Source organism: Pan troglodytes, chromosome 11 (assembly GCF_028858775.2).
Source record: "Pan troglodytes isolate AG18354 chromosome 11, NHGRI_mPanTro3-v2.0_pri, whole genome shotgun sequence".
In the NCBI taxonomy this organism is placed as follows: domain Eukaryota; kingdom Metazoa; phylum Chordata; class Mammalia; order Primates; family Hominidae; genus Pan; species Pan troglodytes.
In genome coordinates, this window is record NC_072409.2 from 46,023,786 (window position 1) to 46,048,236 (window position 24,451).

The 24,451-nt window shown below is 36.5% G+C and overlaps 2 protein-coding genes across 4 annotated transcripts in view; one reads left to right on the forward strand and one right to left on the reverse strand.

Moving 5' to 3' along the window:
• The window catches only part of CENPP (centromere protein P), a 289,427-nt gene that overhangs the window by 207,742 nt on the left and 57,234 nt on the right, over positions 1–24,451 (reverse strand). The gene's annotated exons all lie outside the window — the stretch shown is intronic.
• Positions 2,087–22,849, forward strand: OGN (osteoglycin). 2 transcript variants are annotated; one of them, XM_063788520.1, is made up of 7 exons: positions 2,087–2,301; positions 3,398–3,565; positions 5,611–5,704; positions 13,563–13,721; positions 16,748–16,950; positions 20,519–20,614; positions 21,025–22,849. In XM_063788520.1, exons 1-7 carry the CDS (start codon positions 2,122–2,124, stop codon positions 21,193–21,195), a joined length of 1,071 nt encoding a protein of 356 aa, XP_063644590.1. In that variant the 5' UTR covers positions 2,087–2,121; the 3' UTR covers positions 21,196–22,849. The 2 variants fall into 2 exon arrangements, with proteins under 2 accessions (XP_063644590.1, XP_001145422.1); XM_001145422.7 differs by having other exon boundaries at positions 2,214–2,301; positions 3,317–3,565.

Below are 24,451 nucleotides of genomic sequence, written 5' to 3' on the forward strand. Positions count from 1 at the left end.
GTCACATGGCAAGGAACTGAGGGAGGCCGTCAGTCAACAGCTAGCAAGAAACTTATGTCCACAGTTTCACATTCTGCAAGGAACTGAATGCTGTCAACAACCACATGGGCTTAGAACTGGATCATTCCCTACTCAACCCCTGAAGTGAGGCTGCAGTGCCAGATGCACTTCAAATGCAGATCCTGAAGCAGACCATCAAGCAAAGACACGCCAAATTCCTGACCCACAGAAACTGTGAGATAATAAATGTGTGTTATTTTAACTAAGCCATTCCTTTGTGGTAGTTTTTTACACAGTAATAGATAACCACTACAATAGATGAACAGTGGTATTCTTCAGCAATGCAACATTAGAGGAATGTTTCTAAAATGCAAACAGGATCATATTTAAGCCATCACTGGCTTAAAAATCTCTACATGGTCTCTCACTGACTACAGACTAAAGCCCAAATACTTTAGCAGGATATAAAATACTTTCTTTAATCCAACCTCTATTCCCCCTGTCTAGTCGCATCTCTTAATATGGTCCATCCCCCTGACTTCTTCTCTCTCTCCCTCCAAGCTCCAGAAGTATGCAAAACAAATTATAAATTTTCTGAATGATCTACCCCCATCCCCTCCCTAAGGGGAGCATGTGATGATCCCCTTGCCTAGAATACCTCATCACCTGCGCTTACCCTCCTCTCCTATCCTCTCTATAGAAGTCAGTTTGGGTGCAGTCTCCTTGACCCCCAGCCAGTTTGTGGCTTCTCCCAGGTTATCACAGAACTCTGCATATTTCTGTGTAGCAAGCCCTACCATGGATTCTAGTTGCTTGTTTGCTGCTTTTCCTGCTGACTTAGAGGCTATAAATGTTCCTTGAGGGAAGAAACTGAAGTTTGCTTATCTGAGCTTACGTGTCTGAAGTCCTGGCACAGAATTGGCGCTCAATAAACTTTTATTAAATGAGTGAATGCTAATAACATTGTATTCACTGGTCATAACTTTTCAAGGAAAGTTGTTCTTCACAAAATAATTTTCTGTAGTACAAAGCATCAAAGTGTACCATTAATGAAACTATGAATCTCTAAGATTCTCGAAATTTGGACATATGGTATCTATCCAGCTTACTTCTCAATATCTTGTTAACTTGCCACACAATACAAAACAAATCAATGTCTGTTGTTTCATTATTATATATTTCAAAGTCTTTAAAAAAGTTTTACTGTATCCTTGAAGCCATAAAACCAACAATTTATATCAACTCAAGCCAGACAATAACACAATTAAATTTAAGATAATTCACATTCAAATAAAAACTTCAGTGCTCAAGTCTTAGTTTATTTAAGCTTTGATTTGAAAGGTTCTAAAACAATTTTGTCTAGAAAAGAAAACAAATTGGTATTCTTTCATTTTCTATTTTAATAAAATATATATCCATATTTGTTAAATTTTTAGCTTAAAGGAGAAAAGTTAATTTGATTGGTAAAAGCACCAAGGAGGAATTTTTTAAAAGTGACTCTTTAAAAAAATCTTCAAAGTTGCTTGTATGGTATCTACAATGCCACTGTAATTTTTAAAAGCCAATTTCAATATTAAAGTAATTTTATAAAGTTTCCTTCATTCAGCAAACAAAAGTATCTTTTACTATCAACCTCAAAAACTATAAATCAAATTTACTTTTAAAAAGCTAATTTTTATGCATCAGTTTTTCTTATATGTAACTAAAATAAAGGGGAGAAAAAATCCAAATGACAAAACTATCAAATAATTTGTGCTAAAACTAATTTTTACACTGGAAAAATATATTACACTGGCTATATATTAATTATGGTATTAGGGCAGTATTTTTAATCCTCATAAAATTAACAACATGGACTATGTTGTCATTTGGTGTTCTATTTCATTCAAAAAGCAGATTGTTTGATCTCCTGGGAAATCACCAAAATGAAAAGGATGACTTTAAAACTATATCATTTTTCATAAACTAATATTCACCAAAACATGAATGTTTATTACACAATAATAAAATGACACAAGTTTATAGTCAAATTAGTTGAAGCAGACTGAGTGCAGCAGTTACAACAAATAACTTAAGCACAGTTCTCTAGTACAACACACTGCATTTCACCCTAGAGAAAGAATGCTGGCAAAGATCTCTACCACATGGAAACTGTTCTTAAAGCTGCTGGGCCCTGAAATTTTACTCAGCAGTTTGAAATCAAGACATAGCTTTTCTCATTCACCCTCCCACTTGGGGCTAATGCACAGACATGAACATCTATTGAGGAAAACCACAAAAAACTTCAAAACAGCTACAACGGTAGGCTTACTTTTCATATATTATTTTAAATATTGTTTGTTAAAGTGCGACTGACTCATCTAATAGTCTTAATAAATGTAAAGGCCATCTCTGGTTTAAGTTTCAGTTACCTCAATTAATTTTTAAGAAGTACTTATGTATATCATCGCATAAATTTAACATCCACGCAGGCAAGAATAGGGTGCTGCAGAAGTCACAAATCCATTATATTCTTCATTTTCAACCTCTGGATTTTTGACAAACTGGCATCTATAATGCAGCATCAGCAACTCTGAGTGATTCTGTTTGAAGTTACTTAAGAAAAAGTCTGAAATGTGTACCCACCAGAGAAAATCCATTGATGAGCCTAAAGGAATCCTTTCTATTACATTCCTCAAAGTTCTTTGATTAAAGTTCGGTATTTCCTCCAGCCTGCAATACTATTCTTTCAGTTTTCTTAGCTTAAATTAAAAATACAATACTATTAACTAAAAATTATGATCACCTATTAAAATTACAAAACTAAGAAAATTAAAAACGTATGGCTTTTCCTATATTCTGTACCACCTAAAGGTGTTAATGACTACTTTTCATAATGTTAAATTTAAGTTTTAAAACTTTTCTTGGAACTTGTTTCTGTTCATACCAATATAAATCAAGAGTTCTTATAAAGTAGCTAAGTGGAAATATGATATTTTTAACTCACATGAGACAGGATCTTGGGACTTTATTTTAACTATTTACACTACAGGTATCCTAAGAATATTTCAATTAAATATTAGTATGTCTGCTGAAGGCACTTAATTATTAAGAAACTTAAAATTATCAATCTTTCTTGAATTTCTGATAGAGAAGAAGTAAAACTATTTTCCAAAACTATTTTTCAGAATGTTCACTGATACATAAAAACTGCTAGCATCTAATTAAAGATCACTAAGGGTTAAATACTGTTCTCTGGCCCTTACTGCGCACACCCTGCCAAAACATCCTCTAAGCTTTTAAATATTGCTTCGATGGTCTGAATTTTTATTTCCAGGGAAAAAGAGAGTTTTGTCCCACAGTCAGCAGGCCACTAGTTTATTAACTTCCAGTCACCTTGATTTTTGCTAAAATGAAGACTCTGCAGTCTACACTTCTCCTGTTACTGTTTGTGCCTCTGATAAAGCCAGCACCACCAACCCAGCAGGACTCACGCATTATCTATGATTATGGAACAGATAATTTTGAAGAATCCATATTTAGCCAAGATTATGAGGATAAATACCTGGATGGAAAAAATATTAAGGTACTTTATTTCTACTCTAAATTTAGCTTCTAAAATACTGCCCATTTAAATGCATGTTTTTGCTTTTCCTGAATGTGTCTGATAAGGTAAGGGGAAGGGAAAATCACTTTAAATGATTCAAACGAATTCATAATAATTGTCCCTAAGATTGTATTTTTAGAGTATGTATGCTTTCCAAATTAATAAATGGTATCTATGGTAACCAAACAGTATCTATAGTAACCAAAAAATAAAACTTAAAGAAAACTAGACTTTAAGATGATCCCTCACCAGTTGCAATTTATATATTAAGTAATGTTACACAATGCCCTATACTTGCAATGTTGTGTTGCCTCAAAAATAAATTAGCGGAAATGTGTATTTGGAGAAACAAAGATGAATTATCAGCTTAAGGTTATTATTATAGAAAACAATTTGAAGAAAATACATAGAAGAGTACTGGTTATTTTGATATCAATAGCATTCCACAATAATTTATATATGCCATCTACATACAGTACCAAAAACTGAAAACCTAGTCAATATAGGACTTTCTTTTTAAATCAATTTTAACAGTTTAGACCCTCTATCAATTGGTACCAAGTAACTGTAACTGTCTTTGAGTTAACACTGCAAGGGTGACGTTATACCACATCATTCATTCCCCACCTTTATGGGCAAACTAATTACTTGTGGTTTTCTTGGCACACAGAAATGAATGCTGGGTAAGGAAAAAGTTAATACAGCACTTAAGTATCTGTTGCCCACTATGTACGACACATATACATACACATACACACTGGAAAATGAGAAATTCAGCCAAATATATAACAATACTGATTGTTTCAGAAGTTCTTCTCCACTATAAATTGGAGGATAAAGACTTGTAAGATTGACCAGTTACAATTGCTACTTTCTCTTTTTTGCAGGGGTACACGATGAGCAAATGTTAACACCACAGTTTCTTTCAGTTAATGCTTTTAATATGATAGCATTATTTTTGCCCATCACTAAGACACAAAGGATAGGTATTACTAATTATAGCTTCAAGTTAAAGAAAAAAAAGTCCCATCATAACATAGGCTATTGGCTCACTTGGATGATTTGAATCTATTAAGATTCCCTGATCCCTAAAGAGTTTAGAGATGATTTTTCTCTCTGCTTCTTCTCTTTACAGGGCTTTAGAAGTTTCTCTATCTTAATATAAATGCAGGGTCTAAGATATTTGTGGAGTGGAGTAGAATTCAACAGGACTTGATGTGCAAACACAGAGTAGAGGGAGGAAGTTCAACCACCACACAGATGGGAGAATGAAGGTGAAGGGCAGAGTCAGGAGTCAAGACCGAGACTAAAATGGAACATGCTTACAAAGGACAGAAAGAATAGGACACCACATAATACACTGTAATCTAATGGCAGAAAACGTACTCTCCAAGAACAGGAAAGACAGGATCTAAATTGTATCTACTCCAATTTCCCCAGAATTAATGGCCTACCCCAGTGGCCCAAGCAGGGTAGGTAAGGTAAGCTGGAATAAAAGGGCTCCAAGAGCCAGGGCTTAATGGAGGGATATAGGTAATTAAAGGGTCACCCCAAGAAGAGACCTAAAGACCTTAATTGGTAGTTTATACTTGTGACGTGGCTGGAGCTCTAGTCTTACTCAAAATGGTAGAATCTGAATGAGAAACTCAGTTCAGACAAGACCCCTGAGGAACAGTTTCACCTCAGAAAAACTTTCATTCCAATTCAGGGAATTCTCACCTAGCTTTCATTTGGAATTTCAGGATGTTCAACATTTATTAAGCACTGAGTGTAGCTACTGGCGATATAAAAATAAAAACACCCAGTTCTTTTACTCAAGGAGCTCATAGTCTAGAATAAAAACAAGCTAAAAAATACTTATTGTAATTTAATAGATGATAAAATGGAAATATGTATGAAAGCCTAATGGAGCACAAAGGAAATGCCACTAATTGTAACTACGAGAAGGTGTCTGTGATCCCTTCATTTTACAGTCAAACACAGACTTAATGAAGCTAGGTAACAAACTTTTATTTTTCCAATAGGAAAAAGAAACTGTGATAATACCCAATGAGAAAAGTCTTCAATTACAAAAAGATGAGGCAATAACACCATTACCTCCCAAGAAAGAAAATGATGGTAAGTATCATCTAAATATTTTTCAAAATGGATCTTTTAAAAATAGCTATAATGGACTTTATTCCTTGTGGTAATCAAAAACTGACTCAAGATACAGTAAATACAAACAGTGGAATTTTATTTCCAATGATAAACTCAAACTGGGAGTGCACACCATTTGCCATCCCACACTATGAGTGAGAAATGTGGAGCAAGAACTTGTGAGAACAACCAAAGCTTAGGCAAGCTTAGCCTCCACAAAGTGTGGTTTCCGTCCATATAAAATCTATTCGAGAAATACTTAAACACGGATTATTTGCAAAATACAATGTGCAGCCTCAGTATACGGTAAATATAATTATTGCCTTTAAGAAACTTACAGAACAGAAACACACATATACATCACTAATTACACATACATTTCAATTAAAATAGAAAATTTGTCATGAAATAACAAATTACAAGTCCTACTTAATAATTCCTGTGTACTTGGCTTACTCTTACTCTATCACAGAACATTATTTTACATGAAAACATGACAAAAACCACATATTAATTTCTATATTTCTAAAATAAAATGAAAATGAACCATAACAGAAAATAAAGCTTAAAAAATGAGAAGTATGATAGTAAAAATAGATTTGAATAAATTTAAAGACATCCCAGGCTGGGCGTGGTGGCTCACGCCTGTAATCCCAGTACTTTGGGAGGCTGAGGCGGGTGGATCACGAGGTCAGGAGTTCAAGACCAGCCTGGTCAAGATGGTGAAACCCTGTCTCTACTAAAAATACAAAAAATTAGCCAGGCGTGGTGGCAGGTGCCTGTAATCCCAGCTACTCGGGAAGCTGAGGCAGAGAATTGCTTGAACCTGGGAGGTGGAGGTTGCGGTGAGCTGAGGTCGTGCCACTGCACTCCAGCCTAGGCGGCAGAGCAAGACTCTGTCTCAAAAAAAACAAAAACAAAAACAAAAACAAAAAACAAAAGACATCCCTTGTTCTTGGATGGAATGACTCAAAATCATAAAGATGTCAGTTCTTTCTAAATTTATAAATTTAAAACAATCCAACTAAAATTACCAATAAATTTTTTTATAAAGCTGGAAAACCAGATTCTAGAATTCATATGGAACAACATGTAACAAATAACAAGGGAAACAGTAAACAGTAACAAGTATATGTAGGAATCAGATGTACTACACATTAAAATATATTATAAAACTCTATACTTTAAAAAGTGCGATACTGGTATATGAATAGACAAAAAGATCGATGAAATAGAATAGAAAATCCAGAAACAGACAAAAATACACATGAAAATTCAGTACATACTAAAGGTACCAACCTAAATCACTGAAGCAAAAATGGTCTTTTTAAAAAATGGTGCTGGGAGAAACAGCCATTTGAAGAGATGTACATTTAGGTCCATACCTTACACAAAAAATAAATTCCAAATAGATTAGCAATCTGAATGTATAAAATGAAATCGTACAAGTACTAGAAAAGAATCTGGGTGCAGGGTGCCTCAAAATCCAGAGACAACAATAGAAAAGAACAATAAATTTGACCCTAAAAATACCTGTGGTAAAGTCGAAGGCAACTAAAAACTGGGAAAAATATTTGTAACATATACTACAGATAAATAATATCACTAGATAAAGAGCTGACAGATAATATAACTAAAAATAAAGAGCTAGTAACTCTAATTTATAAAGCACTCTTAAAAATCGAGGAAAAGAGATTAACCAAAAATCTACTGGAAAAATGACAGTTCACAAGATGATTTAAATGATTTAACCCAAATAAGTGTTCAATCTCACACAGAGACATATAAATTAAAATTACATTGAGATACCATTTTAAACCTATCTGATTGAAAAAAATTGAAGTATGACAACACATTAATACATTCCATGAGCAAGGCTATGGGGTAAGACACTCATACACGGCAGCAGGAAGGCAAATCAACACAATGCTTTTGGACAGGAACTTGGCAATATCTAACAAAATAAAAAATGCATTTACTTTTTGACATAAGAACCAACTTTGAGGATTTTTTTTTTTTTTTTTTTGAGACAGAGTCTCGCTCTCAGACTGGTGTGCAGCAGTACAATCTTGGCCCACTGCAACCTCTGCCATTTGGGCTCAAGCAATTCTCCTGCTTCAGCCTCCGAGTAGCTGGGATTACAGGCACGCGCCACCACACCAGGCTAATTTATTGTATTTTTAGTAGAGACAGGTTTCACCATGTTGGTCAGGCTGGTCTTGAACTCCTGACCTCAAGTGCCTCAGCCTCCCAAAGTGCTGGTATTACAGGCGTGAGCCACCACTCCCGGCCAATTTTGAGAAATTTACCTTGATGATATACTCCAAAATAAAATACAAATGCAAAATCACTAAAGCATTGCATGCAATTGCAAAATATCAGAAATAATTTAACTGCCCAAACACTGAAGAGTAGTTGAATAAACAATGGTAAATCCAACAGAAGAGAATACTATGCAGTTGTAAAAATGAATGAGGAAGATCTCTAAGAACTAACATGGAGTGATTTCCAGGATACACTATGTGGAAAAAAAAAACAAAGTGCAAAAGAATATCTATAATATGCTGTCTTTCATGTAAGAAAGAAAAGGATATAAGAAAATATATATGTATCTGCTTGTTTCTGTGAAAATAAATACAGGCTAAAAAGAAATTGGGGGAGAGGGGATGGCAGTTCTCTGCGTATATACTTTTTAATGTAGATTTAATTTTTAGAACAATGCTGTTTCGTATAGTCAAAAAACCAAATACGTATATAAATGAAATCAACAAGAATAAGGTAAAAAGAACCCAAATTGGAATACAAACATAAAAACATAAACTTGATTGTGCTTCAAATTAATAACTCAGCAAAGGAAGAAAAAACTCTAAGTAACTGTTAAACACAGCATTTTCCTATATACCTTCAGGCTAAGGACAAAAAAGAACTATAAACAAATATGAAGTTCCAGTGAGTAGGTTTGTTATGCACAGTGTTATGACTTAGCAATACTGGAACTACTTAATATGTGTGCCAGAACTAAGTAAATATACTGTAAATAATGAGAGCCAGGTTCCTCACTGTCAGAGAAACATTACAAATATGGAAAGGTGGAAGGCTAGAAAGAACACTGTGGAGTTGGTTTGGAATAGAAGATACTACTATTAACTCAGGGTTTGTATATATAGAGATACAGAAATATAGAAATGTTTATCTCTGTTTATCTCTATGTGTGTGTATGTATACATATGAGTATATGGTATACATATGCATGTATATTGTATATGTTTATATCCGTATATGTTGCATGTATGTGTATTATCTGTGGAGAAAGAGACAAATAAACACACACATTTATTTCCTAGCTCTCTCTGCTGAAAGAGCCTAGAAGCAATGTGATCTCAATGGCAATGAGCACACCCACCACCTGCATCTGGGTTTCTAATACCATTCTCCACTAAAAGAAACCAATGCTGGCCGGGTGTGGTGGCTCATGCCTGTAATATCAGCACTCTGGGAGGCCGAGGCGGGTGGACCACCTGAAGTTAGGAATTTGAGACAAGCCTGGCCAACATGGTGAAACCCCGTCTCTACTAAAAATACAAAAAAAATTAGCTGGGCATGGTGGCACACGTCTGTAATCCCAGCTACTCGGGAGGCTGAGGCGGGAGCATCACTTGGACTCAGGAGGCAGAGCTGCAGTGAGACGAGATGGCACCACTGCACTCCAGCCTGGGTGACAGGGCGAGACTCTGTCTTAAAAACAAATGAACAAACCAAAAAAACCCCCAGTGCTTTCTGAAGAGATAGCTGATTTCAGGGTTGGGGCAGGAAAAATGCAAGGTTAGTTTGGGACATCTTGCTATGTTAGGAAATAAGGAAGTTCTCAAAGAATAATGGTGTTTTTTTGTTTGTTTGTTTGTTTGTTTTCAGACAGGGTCTCGCTCTGTTACCCATGCTGGAGTATAGTGGCATGATCGTGGCTCACTGCAGTCTTGACCTCCTGGGCTCCAGCAATCCTCCTGCCTCAGCCTCCCAAGTAGCTGGGACTACAGGAACGTGCCACCACACCTGGCTAATTTTTGTATTTTTTTGTAGAGATGAGGTTTCATCATGTTGCCCAGCTTGGTCTCAAACTGCTAGACTCAAATGATCCACCTGCCTCAGCCTCTAAAAGTGCCAAGATTACATACATGAGCCATTGCACCCAGTCTCCTGACAAAATGTTTTTAAATCCATCAAAATATATAAAAGAAATAGATATAAAAGATGTTTATGGGAAGGCCGAGGCAAGAGGACTGCTTGACCTCAGGAGTTTGAGACCAGCTTGGGCAACATAGTGACATCATGTCTCTACAAAAAATTTAACCAAGAAAAAGCCAGGTGTGGTGGCACAAACCTGTAGTCCCAGGTACTTGAGAGGCTGAGGCAGGAGGATCGCTTGAGCCCAGGAGGTCGAGGTTTGCAGTGAACCATGATCATGCGACTGTACCCCACCCTGAGTGACAGCATGAGATCTTGTCTCAAAAAAAAAAAAAAACGTATGTAAGACCTGTACACTGAAATCTAAATAACGCTGCTAAGAGAAAATAAAGAAGACCTATATATAAGGAGAAATGTATTATGTTCGAGGTCTAGAAGATTCAATATCATTAAGATGTCAGTTTTCCCCAAATTTAGAGATTCAACACAATCCCAATCAAAATCCTAATAGGTTTTTTTTTGTTTAATTAACAAGCTGATTCTAAAATATATATATAAATATAAAGGACCTAGAAGAGTCTAACAACATTGAAGAAGAACAAAGTTGCAGGATTTATACTAACAAGACTATTATAAAGGTACAGGAATCAAGACACTGCAGTATTGGCATAAAAATGTTAAAGTGGGTCACCAGAACAAAATAAAATCCAGAAACAGGCTAACATGAAGTAACCAACTAGTTCTTGACAATGTGACAATACAATTCAATGGGGAAAGAATTAATCCTTTTAAAAAACGGTGCTGAAAGAACCAGACAACTGTAGGAAAATTTTTCAAAAAAGAATTAACCCTTCCTGGCACCATATATAAAAATTAGCCCAAAGTATACCCCACACCTAAAGGTAAAGATCTTAAACTATACAACTTCTAGAAGAGAACAAAGTGTCAAATCTTGGTGGTCGGCAAACATTTCTTAAATACAACACAGAAACCATGAATTATCAAGGAACCAATTGTTCTTCATTAAAATTTAAAATGTTTCATTTCCAAAAGGAAAACTAGTAAGAGGAAAAAAAAAGAAGACAAGTCATCAAATATATGGATGCCAAACAAGCACATGAAAAGATGCTAACATCATTAGTTATCAGAGAATGCAAATTAAAACACAATGAGATACTATAACATGCCCTACATTTCAATTGCTAAAATTAAAAAGACTGACCATACCAAATGTTGGCAAGGATGTGGAGCAGCTGGAACTCTCATATGCTGCTGGTAGGAATGTAAAATGGCACAGTCCTTTGGAAAATAGTTTGACACTTTCTTCAAAAGATAAAACATACATTTATAATAAGACCCAGCCATTCCACTCCTTAGGTACTTACCCAAGAGAAATGAAAGCATTAAGTCCACACAAACTTACACATAAATTTCTTTGAAATAGTGAAAACCTGGAAACAACCCAATGTCCATATGAAATGACCATGTAAATTGTATATATTGAGACAATTGAATACTACTGAGTAATAAAGAAGAATGAACTACTGATAAAGATTGAAAATCAAAATAATAATGCTGAGTAAAAGAAGCCAGAAAAGGAAGTAGATACTCCATGATTCTTTTAATATAAAATTCTCCTAAATGCAAACTAATGTATACTGACCAAAAGCAGGTCAGTCATTGCTCGAGGACAAGAGTGGGAGGGAGAGATTACCAAAGGGCAGGAGAAAACTTTTTGGAGTGACAGGTATGTTAATTAACTCACTTGTAGTGAACGTTTCATGGGGGTGTACATATGTAAAAATCGTATATGTTGTACGATTTAAATACATGCAATTAATTGTAAGTCAGCTAACCACAAAAAGCTGTAGCAGGAAAAAAAAGCTTGAAAGGGCCTAATCTGTGACAATTTGATTATTAAAATAAACACAGATTATGACTTATGGGACACAATTCATATTGATATGAAAATATCAATTAAAATTTCAAAAAACAGGCCGGGCGTGGTGGCTCACACCTGTAATCCTAGCACTTTGGGAGGCTGAGGCGGGCAGATCACCTGAGGTCAGGAGTTCGAAAGCAGCCTGGCCAACATGGTGAAACCCAGTCTCTACTAAAAATACAAAAAAATTAGCCGGGCATGGTGGCACATGCCTGTAATCCCGGATACTTGGGAGGCTGAGGCAGGAGAATTGCTTGAACCCAGGAGGCGGAGACTGCAGTGAGCCGAGATCACGCCACTACACTCCAACCTGGGTGACGAAGCGAGACTTCATCTCAAAAAAAAGAAAAAAAAATTCAAAAAATAAAATTTGACATGTTTATTTGATATATTTAAAATATATCAAAATAGGTCAGGTGTGATGGCTCACGTCTGTAATCCCGGCACTTTGGGAGACCGAGGCAGGCAGATCACTTGAGGTCATGTTCGAGACCAGCCTGGCCAACATGGTGAAACCTTGTCTATACTAAAAATTAAAAAAAAAAAAAATAGCCATGTGTGGTGGCATACGCCAGTAATCCCAGCTACTCAGGAGGCTGAGGCAGAAGAATTGCTTGAAATGGGGAGGTGGAGGTTGCAATGAGCCAAGATCACACCACCACACTCCAGCATGAGCAACAGGGCAAGACTCTGTCTCAAAAATAAGTAAGTAAATAAATAATAAAATATATCAAAATATATAAAACAAGTTCATATTGATATAAAAAATAAGAAAAGAGTGCCAACTAACAAATGTAGAAGGAATGATGGAATTAGAAAATCACTACTTGGTTAGTCACAAATGATTCGGGTAAGAATCATCAATGGATGCTAAAACTAGTATATGAAAGTACAATGTCACACCAGACATTTAGATTCTCAAAGTACTTCTCCAGAATTACTTGTTATGAAGTGAAAAATATTAACTTTACTCAGTGAGAAACATGGCACATACTAGTTGAACCAAGTGACCAAAGATATTATCAGGAATGGGATAAACAGATATCATGTGCTTTTGGACACACAGCACTGACGATCCATGGTACTCCTGCCAAAAATGAGAAACCTCTGCCAACTGAAAGGCATTCTGCAGAATAAATGCCCTGAAAAAGAAAACTAAACAAAAAAAAAAGCTCTACACTTTTCAAAAACAGGAAAAGGTATAAAAAACAAAGACTAAGGAATGTTCCAAGAGGTATGACAAGTAAATGTAATAAACGACTTGGAGTGCTAAAGGATCCAAACAGTGCCTACGATTACTCTAATTTTCAAGTTAATGGCTTCCTTACTTAACTAGTGGTTACTAAAGTCTAGCTACTGTCACCAATCTGAAATATGTTTCTCACACATTAAACTTAATAAGTCAAGCTCATGTTTACCTTAGCTCCTGCTTTGTAAATTTTTTTGGTTTTCAAATAAGGAAATGTAACTGTCAATCAATTCAGCATTTAAGCAATCACCAGTAAAACAAAATAAAAAGAGATTCTCAAACAATATTCTGGTGAATTATCAAGCACAATATAGGTAACGAGTTACCATGACTATCTTTCTTATGATTCTGTAAAACATCTCTTCAAATTAGTAATAGCATTCATAATAGCAATAATTTTACTACTAGAGGCGAAATATTTTCAAACTATTGTTCATATTTTTATGATTTTATTCCCAATTTAGAAATGCCCACGTGTCTGCTGTGTGTTTGTTTAAGTGGCTCTGTATACTGTGAAGAAGTTGACATTGATGCTGTACCACCCTTACCAAAGGAATCAGCCTATCTTTACGCACGATTCAACAAAATTAAAAAGCTGACTGCCAAAGATTTTGCAGACATACGTAAGTTAAGCTGAAATATGATATTAGTATTAACTCGTATTAGTATTTAACTCATATAAACACAAGTTTCTATATAGTTGCTGCCTATCACATACAGGTTTGTCACTTGAAGTACATAAATATCTAACATGTTTCACAAAAGTCCATTCATTTGTTGGTGAATCATCTTTCCACTTAGACAGATCCTGTGATCTTTCTTTACTGGTGACTTCACTGTCTATGATGACAGCCCATCTAACATATGGGCAACTATATCTTCTCAACTCCAATACTTCAAGATCCCTTGCTTCAGACACTGAGCAACACCAATATAACTGGGATGCTTCTCCAACCACAGTGTTTTATTTTCTACCTGGACTATAAAAACACAGAAACTGCTTTTTCTTACTTTAACTAATGGCTCTTAAACCTGGCTGCATATTAAAAATATCTTGCGAAGTGTTTTTTTTTTCTCCCCCCTCCCCCCAACCCGACATGGAGTCTTGCTCTGTTGCCCAGGCTGGAGTAGAGTGGCGTGATCTTGGCTCACTGCAACCTCTGTCTCCCAGGTTTAAGTGGCTCTCCTGTCTCAGCCTCTCACGAAGCTGAGGTGTGTGCCACCACACCTGGCTAATATTTGTATTTTTAGTAGAGATGGGGTTTCACCATGTTGGCCAGGCTGGTCTCGAACTCCTGACCTTGTGATCTGCCCGCCTCGGCCTCCCAAAGTGCTGGGAATACAGGCGTGAGCCACCACGCCCGGCAGGGAAGTATTTTTTAAATACTGATACTAGGTCCTACTTCCCAGGGTTTGTAATTCAGATCTGGGGTAGGGCCCAAGCAACATCATTAAAAACAAACAAACTCCTTGGATGATTCTAATATGGAAATAGTGTTGAGAACAGTGGTATTTAATTCCTTACGAGGTCATTATCAATCTTGAACTTCTAGCAAACCTTAACTCAGTTAGAGTGTTGCCATAAGCACACCAGAATCCTCCATTTCTGCAGTACCAAATCCCAGTCCTAGATCACTAATTTCTTGTCAGTTTTCTAGACTCCTAATATTGTCAAGAGTTCTGAAAAAAATCACACCAAGAAATGCATACTGGCCCCGCTACACATTTATGAGACTAACCATAACCAGATTCATGCTGCCACTGATAGCTCCCAAATGTGGATTGAAGTATAGTTGATCCTTGTTATTTGTGGATTCCATATTTGTGAATACCCACTTGCTAAAATTTATTTATAACCCCAAAATTAATACACATTGTGCTTTCATGGGCTTTCTCAGACATGCTCAGAGTGGCAAAAAATTTGAATTACTTGACATGCACATTCCCATCTGAGGTTGAACAAGGTAACACTGTCTTTTGGTTCCAGTTCTCATACTGTAAATAAATGCCCTGTTCACAGTCTATTTAACGACATGTTTTTCACATTTTTGTGCTTTGTGTTTATGATTTTGCTGTTTATTGATTTTTGTTTTTTTGGGGGTTTTTTTGTTTGAGACAGGGTCTCGCTCTGTTGCCCAGGCTGAAGTGCACTGGTGTGATCTCAGTTCACTGCAGCCTCTGCCTCCTGGGTTCAAGGGATTCTTGTCCCTCAGTCTCCCAAGTAGCTGAGACTACAGGCATGTGCCACCACACCTGGTTACTTGTTTTATTGTAATTTAACTTAATTTAATTTATTTATTTTTTGAGATGGAGTCTTACTCTGTCGCCCAGGCTGGAGTGCAGTGGCACCATCTTGGCTCACTGCTAGCTCCACCTCCCAGGTTCATGCCATTCTCCTGCCTCAGCTTCCCGAGTAGCTGGGACTACAAGTGCTCGCCACCACGCCTGGCTAATTTTTTTTTTTTTTTTTTGGTATTTTCAGTAGAGATGGGGTTTCACCGTGTTAGCCAGGATGGTCTCGATCTCCTGACCTCATGATCCGCCCACCTTGGCCTTCGATTACAGGTGTGAGCCACTGCGCCTGGCCTATTATAATTTTAATAGAGATGACGTTGCGCTGTGTTGGCCAGGCTGGTCTCGAACTCCTGACCTCAAGTGATCCGCCCACCTTGGCCTCCCAAAGTGCTAGGATTACAGGCATAAGCCACCACACCTGGCCTGATTTTGCTGTTTAACATGACCCAACACATGGTGCTGAAGTGACGTCTAACATCCCCAAGCACAAAAAGGCTGTGATATGCCTACAGGGAAAATATGTTAGATAAGGTTTGTTCAGGCATGAGTTATAGTGCAATATTAATGATTCAACAATATATACTCAGCCAAGTGTCCTTAAGCAAAAACACATAAAGTTATGTACTAATAGTTGATGGAAATGTGTGGCCAGAGGCTCACAGGAACATAACCCTGTATTTCTCCTAGGAATAATGGTTCAGTATTTACAAATTCAACACTTGTGGTAATTTTATAGAACATGATTCCTGTGAATAAGAAACAATTGATTTCCTAATTATCCCTGATATATGTGATGCACACGCAAGTACGCGCGCGGGCACACACACACACACACACACACACACACTGAATTTCTCTCTCAATCTGTGTCACTTTAACAAATCAGGGAACATCTTTGTCTTTGTTGTTGTTAAGCGATAAGGCATAGAGAGATTAAGATTAAGATAACATACTCAGAATCACAACGCAACATGCCAGCAAAAAAATATAAAAAATTACATGATTCCAATCAAATGTAATGCTTCCTTTCCATGATTTGCAACAAGAATTTCTTTCAAACTGCCTGACCATCCCAAGGAATTTGAACAGAGAAAGATGAAAAGACTCAATTAACTTTAAGATCACTTTCAAACCTGAGATTCTAGGACTCCAGTCAGAAAGGGAATCAATTTCAGGCACAAAGAGGTGTTCAGTGATCATTCCACAAAACTTTACTGGGCTACGAATTGTAGACAGTCTACCAGGCACTAAAAATGAAAGATGCTTGAGTGATCTGTTAAACAAATGCTTTTCTTCAGTCCATACAATAAGAATTTTACTTACGTAGTTGTTTTTTATATTTTTTTCCCTCTAGCTAACTTAAGAAGACTCGATTTTACAGGAAATTTGATAGAAGATATAGAAGATGGTACTTTTTCAAAACTTTCTCTGTTAGAAGAACTTTCACTTGCTGAAAATCAACTACTAAAACTTCCAGTTCTTCCTCCCAAGCTCACTTTATTTAATGCAAAATACAACAAAATCAAGAGTAGGGGAATCAAAGCAAATGCATTCAAAGTAAGTATTTTATAGTAAAATTAAGCATAGTATGAGTGATGATATGATAGATAAAAGAGAAACTTTGGTCTAGAATTGTATTTTGATTACACTTAAAAACTATTTTGATTTAATAAATGAAGACATTATTTACATAATAAATAACCATCTTATTAGGCTCATTCAGCCTAGCTTATACCCATATCTCAGTTAAAATACATAACCTTTATTTTATTTCATGGGACTATTTTGTTTCTCATTTTTTCACTTGTTCACACAGCAAATATTTATTTAGACAGACATGGTTGGCCCTCTCATGACACTTACAGTCTACGAAAGCTCAAAATGGGATATTTCCTGTGTTTCTTTTTCCTTACAATGTTAGCAAATTATAAACACCAGAAAAAAATAAAGATCCAAAAGTAAATACTGAATTTAACTTTTAATATTTAAAGATATTAGACTGTGAAATTCTATAGGGAGATTTTCCTTTGAATTTCATGAGAGCATGTAATATAAAATTTTATATGTAGTAAGAATTAAATACATTTCTTAACAATTCAAGCAAATATTATGTAGGAAAAAGGGAAAGTAATCTACTTCGGTTTAGGTAGACAATTTGTCTCAAAATGCATGACCTACAGGAGTAATCACTTTAGTCCAGGATTTCCATAGCTCTGATGTAATCATTCCCCAGATAAAATGATGACCATGCCATTGCTGGTAACAGACATAATCTCATTCAAAAGGCAAGGTTTCTTGCTTCTAAAGGTAACTTCGGAAACTATCAAATATTCATTATCATAAAGTTTATGATAATCACACACAGGTAAATTCTGTCAAAAAATGTACAATCTGTTAGAAAGTATACAAATAGTCCATTTTTTCATTTTTCATTACAATTAAGGTATCTTTTTTCAACTTTAAGGGACATTTTAAAGTTACATCAGAGCTCATCTGATGTTTCTTATAAGGAACTCAGAAGTTAACGGACTCTTAGAGGACTTTTTAAAAGCAGATACACCTTTTTTTTTTTTTTTTTTTTTGAGATGGAGTCTTGCTCTGTCACCCAGGCTGGAGTGCAGTGGCGTGATCTTGGCTTACTGCAACCTCCGCCTCCCAGGTTTGAGCAATTCTCCTGCCTCAGCCTCCCAAGTGGCTGGGACTACAGGCACACACCACCACGCCCGGCTAATTTCTACACTTTTAGTAGAGACGGGTGTTGGCCAGGCTGGTCTTGAACTCCTGACCTCAGGTGATCCGCCCACTTTGGCCTCCCAAAGTGCTAGGATTACAGGCGTGAGCCACCGTGCCTGGCCTTTTTGTTTGTTTGTTTTAAAGTTGTAATTTGAAAATATTAATTTGAGTTGGTCACTCTTTGAATAACAGACATGTTAAAGACCTATAAAAGTTGATCAGGACAGGTTCAGTGGCTCACGCCTATAATCCTAGCACTTTAGGAGGCTGAGGCAGGCGGATCACTTGAGGTCAGGAGGTCAGGACTAGCCTGGCCAACATGGTGAAACTCTGTCTCCACTAAAAACACAAAAATTAGCTAGGCGTGGTGGTGGGCGCCTGTAGTCCCAGCTACTCAGGAGGCTGAGGCACAAGAATCGCTTGAACCTGGGAGGCAGAAGTTGCAGTGAGCTGCTGAGATTGTACCACTGCACTCCAGCCTGGGCCACAGAACAAGATTCAGTCTCCAAAAAAAAAAAAAAAAAAAAAAAAAAAAGGAGCTGATCAACATTTCACAAAAAGAACGTTTGAATATTCTGGGGTTTAGACAGGAATTACAGAAGGGATTTATGACAAGTTGGTATGAAAATAATAAACTTGGCCAGGCACGGTGGCTCATGCCTGTAATCCTAGCACTTTGGGAGGCCAAGGCGGGCAGATTGCCTGAGCTCAAGAGTTCGAGACCAGCCTGGGCAACATGGTGAAACCCTGTCTCTACTGAAATACAAAAAATTAGCTGGGCGTGGTGGTGGGCACCTGTTGTCCCAGCTACTGAGGAGGCTGAGGCAGGAGAATTGCTTTAACCTGGGAGGTGGAGGTTGCAGTGAGCTGAGATCATGCCACTGCACTACAGCCTGGGCAACAGAGTGAGACTCCATCTCTAAAAAAAAAGAAAAGAAAATAATAAACTCAACTGCCCTATAGTTTTGTTTCATGTCCTAAGCTGCTACAGTCACTAGTAGAATTAGGTTATTCTAACTCATGTAAATGAGACTCACTGGGAAGACAAGAGCTTGATGCCCACATGGTGGAAGGGTAGGGTGCTTAAGAAAGTATTAAAATAGCAACACAGAAAAGAATTAGCAAAATCTACCACAGGATACATATTGAAGATAAGGTAAAAGAGTAATGTCAGGGGAAATTACAATTATACACAATAATGGGTTACTGAACATGAAGAATAATCCAACATTAAGCCCTTAGGGGAAAAACCTGCATCAAGCTAACTGTTTGCTAAACTGCTTTGGGAAACATCTTGCTAAGCACACATTTTTTTTTTTTTCTTGAGATGGAGTCTCGTTCTGTGGCCCAGGCTGGAGTGCAGTGGCACAATCTCGGCTCACTGCAACCTCCACCCCCTGGGTTCAAGCAATTCTCCTGCCTCACTCAGGCTCCCTAGTAACTGGGATTACAGGCATGTGCTACCACACCAGTTAATTTTTGTATTTTTAGTAGAAATGGGGTTTCACCATGTTGGCCAGGCTGGTCTCGAACTCCTGACCTCAAGTGATCCACCCGCATTGACCTCTCAAAGTATTGGGATTACAGGCGTGAGCCACCATGCCTGGCTAAGCACACACATTTCTTTTTTTTTTTCTTTTTGAGACAGAGTCTCGCTCTGTTGCCCAGGCTGTAGTACAGTGGTGCGATCTCAGCTCACTGCAAGCTCTGCGTCCTGGGTTCACAGCATTCTCCTGCCTCAGCCTCCCGAGTAGCTGGGACTACAGGCGCCCACCACCACGCCTGTCTAATTTTTTGTATTTTTTTAGGCCGGGCATGGTGGCTCACACCTGTAATCCCAGCACTTTGGGAGGCTGAGGCGGGCAGATCACGAGGTCAGGAAATCGATACCATACCAGCTAACATGGTGAAACCTCGTCTCTACTAAAAAAATACAAGCACACACATTTCTAAGAAGTAACCACTTAGCTAGAAATTGGTGGAACTGAGATGGGAAACTCCAGAGGTACAGGAGAGGTTATGGCAGCACCAGGGTCAAAATTCAATCCCACATAGGGACTCACCTCATTAGTTCCTATCAAGACAAACACAAAGAGTACCAGAAGTTGGCATTAGAGCCGGATATTCAGAGATCAGATGAATGGACAGAAGTGTGGGGTATGCGGCAGAGCTCCACTGGCCATCATAAAGGATCAAAATACACTACACGTGAGGTCAGAAAAAAAACCCAAACAAGAAACTACCATACGAACAATTGATATAATTGATGTATTCATATCAATATGCAAGTCTGTATATATAGACATATACTCATATGCACATATATATTGCTTGAATCCTGTGAAAGAATGTACAGAACCTCAATAACACTCACATGAAATTTTCCTTACAGAAACTGAATAACCTCACCTTCCTCTACTTGGACCATAATGCCCTGGAATCCGTGCCTCTTAATTTACCAGAAAGTCTACGTGTAATTCATCTTCAGGTATGATGGTTCCTTTCACAATATCTGACTCTAATTACCTATGAGTCAAAATCTTGTGACTCATTGGGAACCTCACTTATTCACATACAAATTTTGGTTAGATCACTGTAGTAGCGTGATAGCTAAATGTCTGCCTATCAAAAAGATTAATACTAGGCTCATGAACTTTCTTCCCAGAAGTCCAGATTCCATCCAGAGCATAACAAGTAGACCAGCACAGTACGTGTGAAGTCTGCTCTTGATTGTATTTGTCTCCAGGTGTACATTTGAGTATTTCCTAATTAATTTGACACAAGGATTTGAAGTGAGGGGGCACTCAGACCTCTGACTTAGGTTTCCTTTACCCATTATATAGCATATGAAAGGTTGATTTCAGATTTCTGAACAATGTTTTCCTCTTTTTTTTTCAGTTCAACAACATAGCTTCAATTACAGATGACACATTCTGCAAGGCTAATGACACCAGTTACATCCGGGACCGCATTGAAGAGATACGCCTGGAGGGCAATCCAATCGTCCTGGGAAAGCATCCAAACAGTTTTATTTGCTTAAAAAGATTACCGATAGGGTCATACTTTTAACCTCTATCGGTACAACATATAAATGAAAGTACACCTACACTAATAGTCTGTCTCAACAATGTGTAAAGGAACTTAAGTATTGGTTTAATATTAACCTTGTATCTCATTTTGAAGGAATTTGATATTTTAAGCAAGGATGTTCAAAATCTTACATATAATAAGTAAAAAGTAAGAATGAATGTCTACGTTCGAAACAAAGTAATATGAAAATATTTAAACAGCATTACAAAATCCTAGTTTATACTAGACTACCATTTAAAAATCATGTTTTTATATAAATGCCCAAATTTGAGATGCATTATTCCTATTACTAATGATGTAAGTAAGAGGATAAATCCAAGAAACTTTCAACTCTTTGTCTTTCCTGGCCTTTACTGGATCCCAAAAGCATTTAAGGTACATGTTCCAAAAACTTTGAAAAGCTAAATGTTTCCCATGATCGCTCATTCTTCTTTTATGATTCATACGTTATTCCTTATAAAGTAAGAACTTTGTTTTCCTCCTATCAAGGCAGCTATTTTATTAAATTTTTCACTTAGTCTGAGAAATAGCAGATAGTCTCATATTTAGGAAAACTTTCCAAATAAAATAAATGTTATTCTCTGATAAAGAGCTAATACAGAAATGTTCAAGTTATTTTACTTTCTGGTAATGTCTTCAGTAAAATATTTTCTTTATCTAAATATTAACATTCTAAGTCTACCAAAAAAAGTTTTAAAGTCAAGCAGGCCAAAACCAATATGCTTATAAGAAATAATGAAAAGTTCATCCATTTCTGATAAAGTTCTCTATGGCAAAGTCTTTCAAATACGAGATAACTGCAAAATATTTTCCTTTTATACTACAGAAATGAGAATCTCATCAATAAATTAGTTCAAGCATAAGATGAAAACAGAATATTCTGTGGTGCCAGTGCACACTACCTTCCCACCCATACACATCCATGTTCACACTGTAACAAACTGAATATTCACAATAAAGCTTCTGAATAACACTTTCTGATTACTCATGATAAACTGACATGGCTAACTGCAAGAATTAAATCTCTATCTGAGAGTAATAATTTATGATGACTCAGTGGTGCCAGAGTAAAGTTTCTAAAATAACATTCCTCTCACTTGTACCCCACTAAAAGTATTAGTCTACACATTACATTGAAGTTAAACACAAAATTATCAGTGTTTTAGAAACATGGGTCTGGACTGTGTAAGTAAAAGTACAAACATTATTTCCACCATAAAGTATGTATTGAAATCAAGTTGTCTCTGTGTACAGAATACATACTTATTCCCATTTTTAAGCATTTGCTTCTGTTTTCCCTACCTAGAATGTCAGATGTTTTTCAGTTATCTCCCCATTTGTCAAAGTTGACCTCAAGATAACATTTTTCATTAAAGCATCTGAGATCTAAGAACACAATTATTATTCTAACAATGATTATTAGCTCATTCACTTATTTTGATAACTAATGATCACAGCTATTATACTACTTTCTCGTTATTTTGTGTGCATGCCTCATTTCCCTGACTTAAACCTCACTGAGAGCGCAAAATGCAGCTTTATACTTTTTACTTTCAATTGCCTAGCACAATAGTGAGTACATTTGAATTGAATATATAATAAATATTGCAAAATAAAATCCATCTAAATAGAAGGGTTCTGTTTTATTTGGAAAAATTGAATCTTTAAACTATCATAATCTTGAATGACTGTCATCTTTCTAGTTTTCAGAAAAATAATGTATTCCTATATTATTTTTATGATAAAACTTATGGAGCAAAACACCATCAAATAACTCTCAAATTAAGAAAAAATTCAAAAGTCAGTAGTTTTAGATAAGATAATGATAAGGGAGAAAGAACATTGGTAAAAGGTATGAATTCCAGAATTAAAGAAATAATTTGGGGATTTCTAGATAAGAGGATATGAACATGCATACCTTACACCTTCATATACACAACCTTAAATCACAAATAAAACAAAATAAACAATACAAATTATACCACCAAGATTCAGAAGATATCAGACGAAATAATTAGAGAAAGTAAAAATATGCTGTCTCCATTATATTCATAATGTTTCATTCTTGACACTAATAATTAGAGGCTTTAAATTTTTAAATAATTTACTTCTTACTAACATTGCTGAAAAAAACTAAAGACATACATAAATGGAAAGATGTCTTGTGTTTATGGATGGTAAGATTTAATGTTGTTAAGACAATAATACTATCCAATATGATATGCAGACTGAACACAGTTGCCATCAAAATCTCAATGATGCTTTCACACAAATAAAATGGAACTTCAAGAGACCCCCAAATAAACAGAAGAATCTTGAAAATAAGAATAAAGATAGAAGACTCACATTTCCTAACTTCAACATTTACAACAAAGATACAGTAATGAAAACAGTGTGTGGCTGGGCGCAATGGCTCACACCTGTAATCCCAGCACTTTGTGAGGCTGAGGCGGGTGGATCACTTGAGGTCAGGAGTTCGAGACCAGCCTGGCCAACATGGTTAAACTCTGTCTCTATTAAAAATTCCAAAAAATTAGCCGGGTGTGGTGGCGGGTGCCTGTAATTCCAGCTACTGGGAGGCTGAGGCAGGAGAATCGCTTGACCAGGAGGCGGAGGTTGCAGTGAGCCAAGATCGCACCACTGCACTCTAGCCTAGGCGACAGAGCAAGACTCTGTCTAAAAAAAAAAAAAAAAAAAAAAAAGGAAAACAGTGTGGTACTAGCGTAAGTACAGACATATAGACCAATAGAATAAATTAAACAGCCCAGAAATAAACCCTTCCAAATAGGGTCAGATACTTTTCAACAAAAGTACAAAGACCATTCAGTGGAGAACGCCAGTCTCTTCAACAATGGTGCTGGGAAAACTGGATATCCATATACAAAAGAATGAAGTTGGACACCTACCTTATGTAATATTTAAAAACAAACTAAAAGACCTAAACTTAAGGGTTAAATTATAAAATTCTTAGAGAAAATATACAGGAAAACCTTTATGACATTGAATTTGGCACGGAATTACTTGGATTTGTCACCAAAAACACAGGTAAAAAAGAAAAAATAGATAAACTGGTCTCCATCAAAATTTAAAACTTTTGGGAGAGATTTGTTAAAGGATACAAAATTACAGCTAGATAGGAGGAATAAGTTCTATACCATTGTAAGATGACTATAATTAACGATAATATATAGTTTCAAATAGCTAGAAGATACTGACGGTTCCCAACACAAAGAAA

Bases quoted from the DNA above. Each gene is read 5' to 3' on its own strand.
- OGN (XM_063788520.1), top strand. From the start codon at position 2,122: ATGCTGGCAAAGATCTCTACCACATGGAAACTGTTCTTAAAGCTGCTG. The intron at 13,722-16,747 runs GTAAGTTAAGCT...TTTTCCCTCTAG, and splicing joins CAAAGATTTTGCAGACATAC to CTAACTTAAGAAGACTCGAT. The intron at 16,951-20,518 runs GTAAGTATTTTA...TTTTCCTTACAG, and splicing joins TCAAAGCAAATGCATTCAAA to AAACTGAATAACCTCACCTT.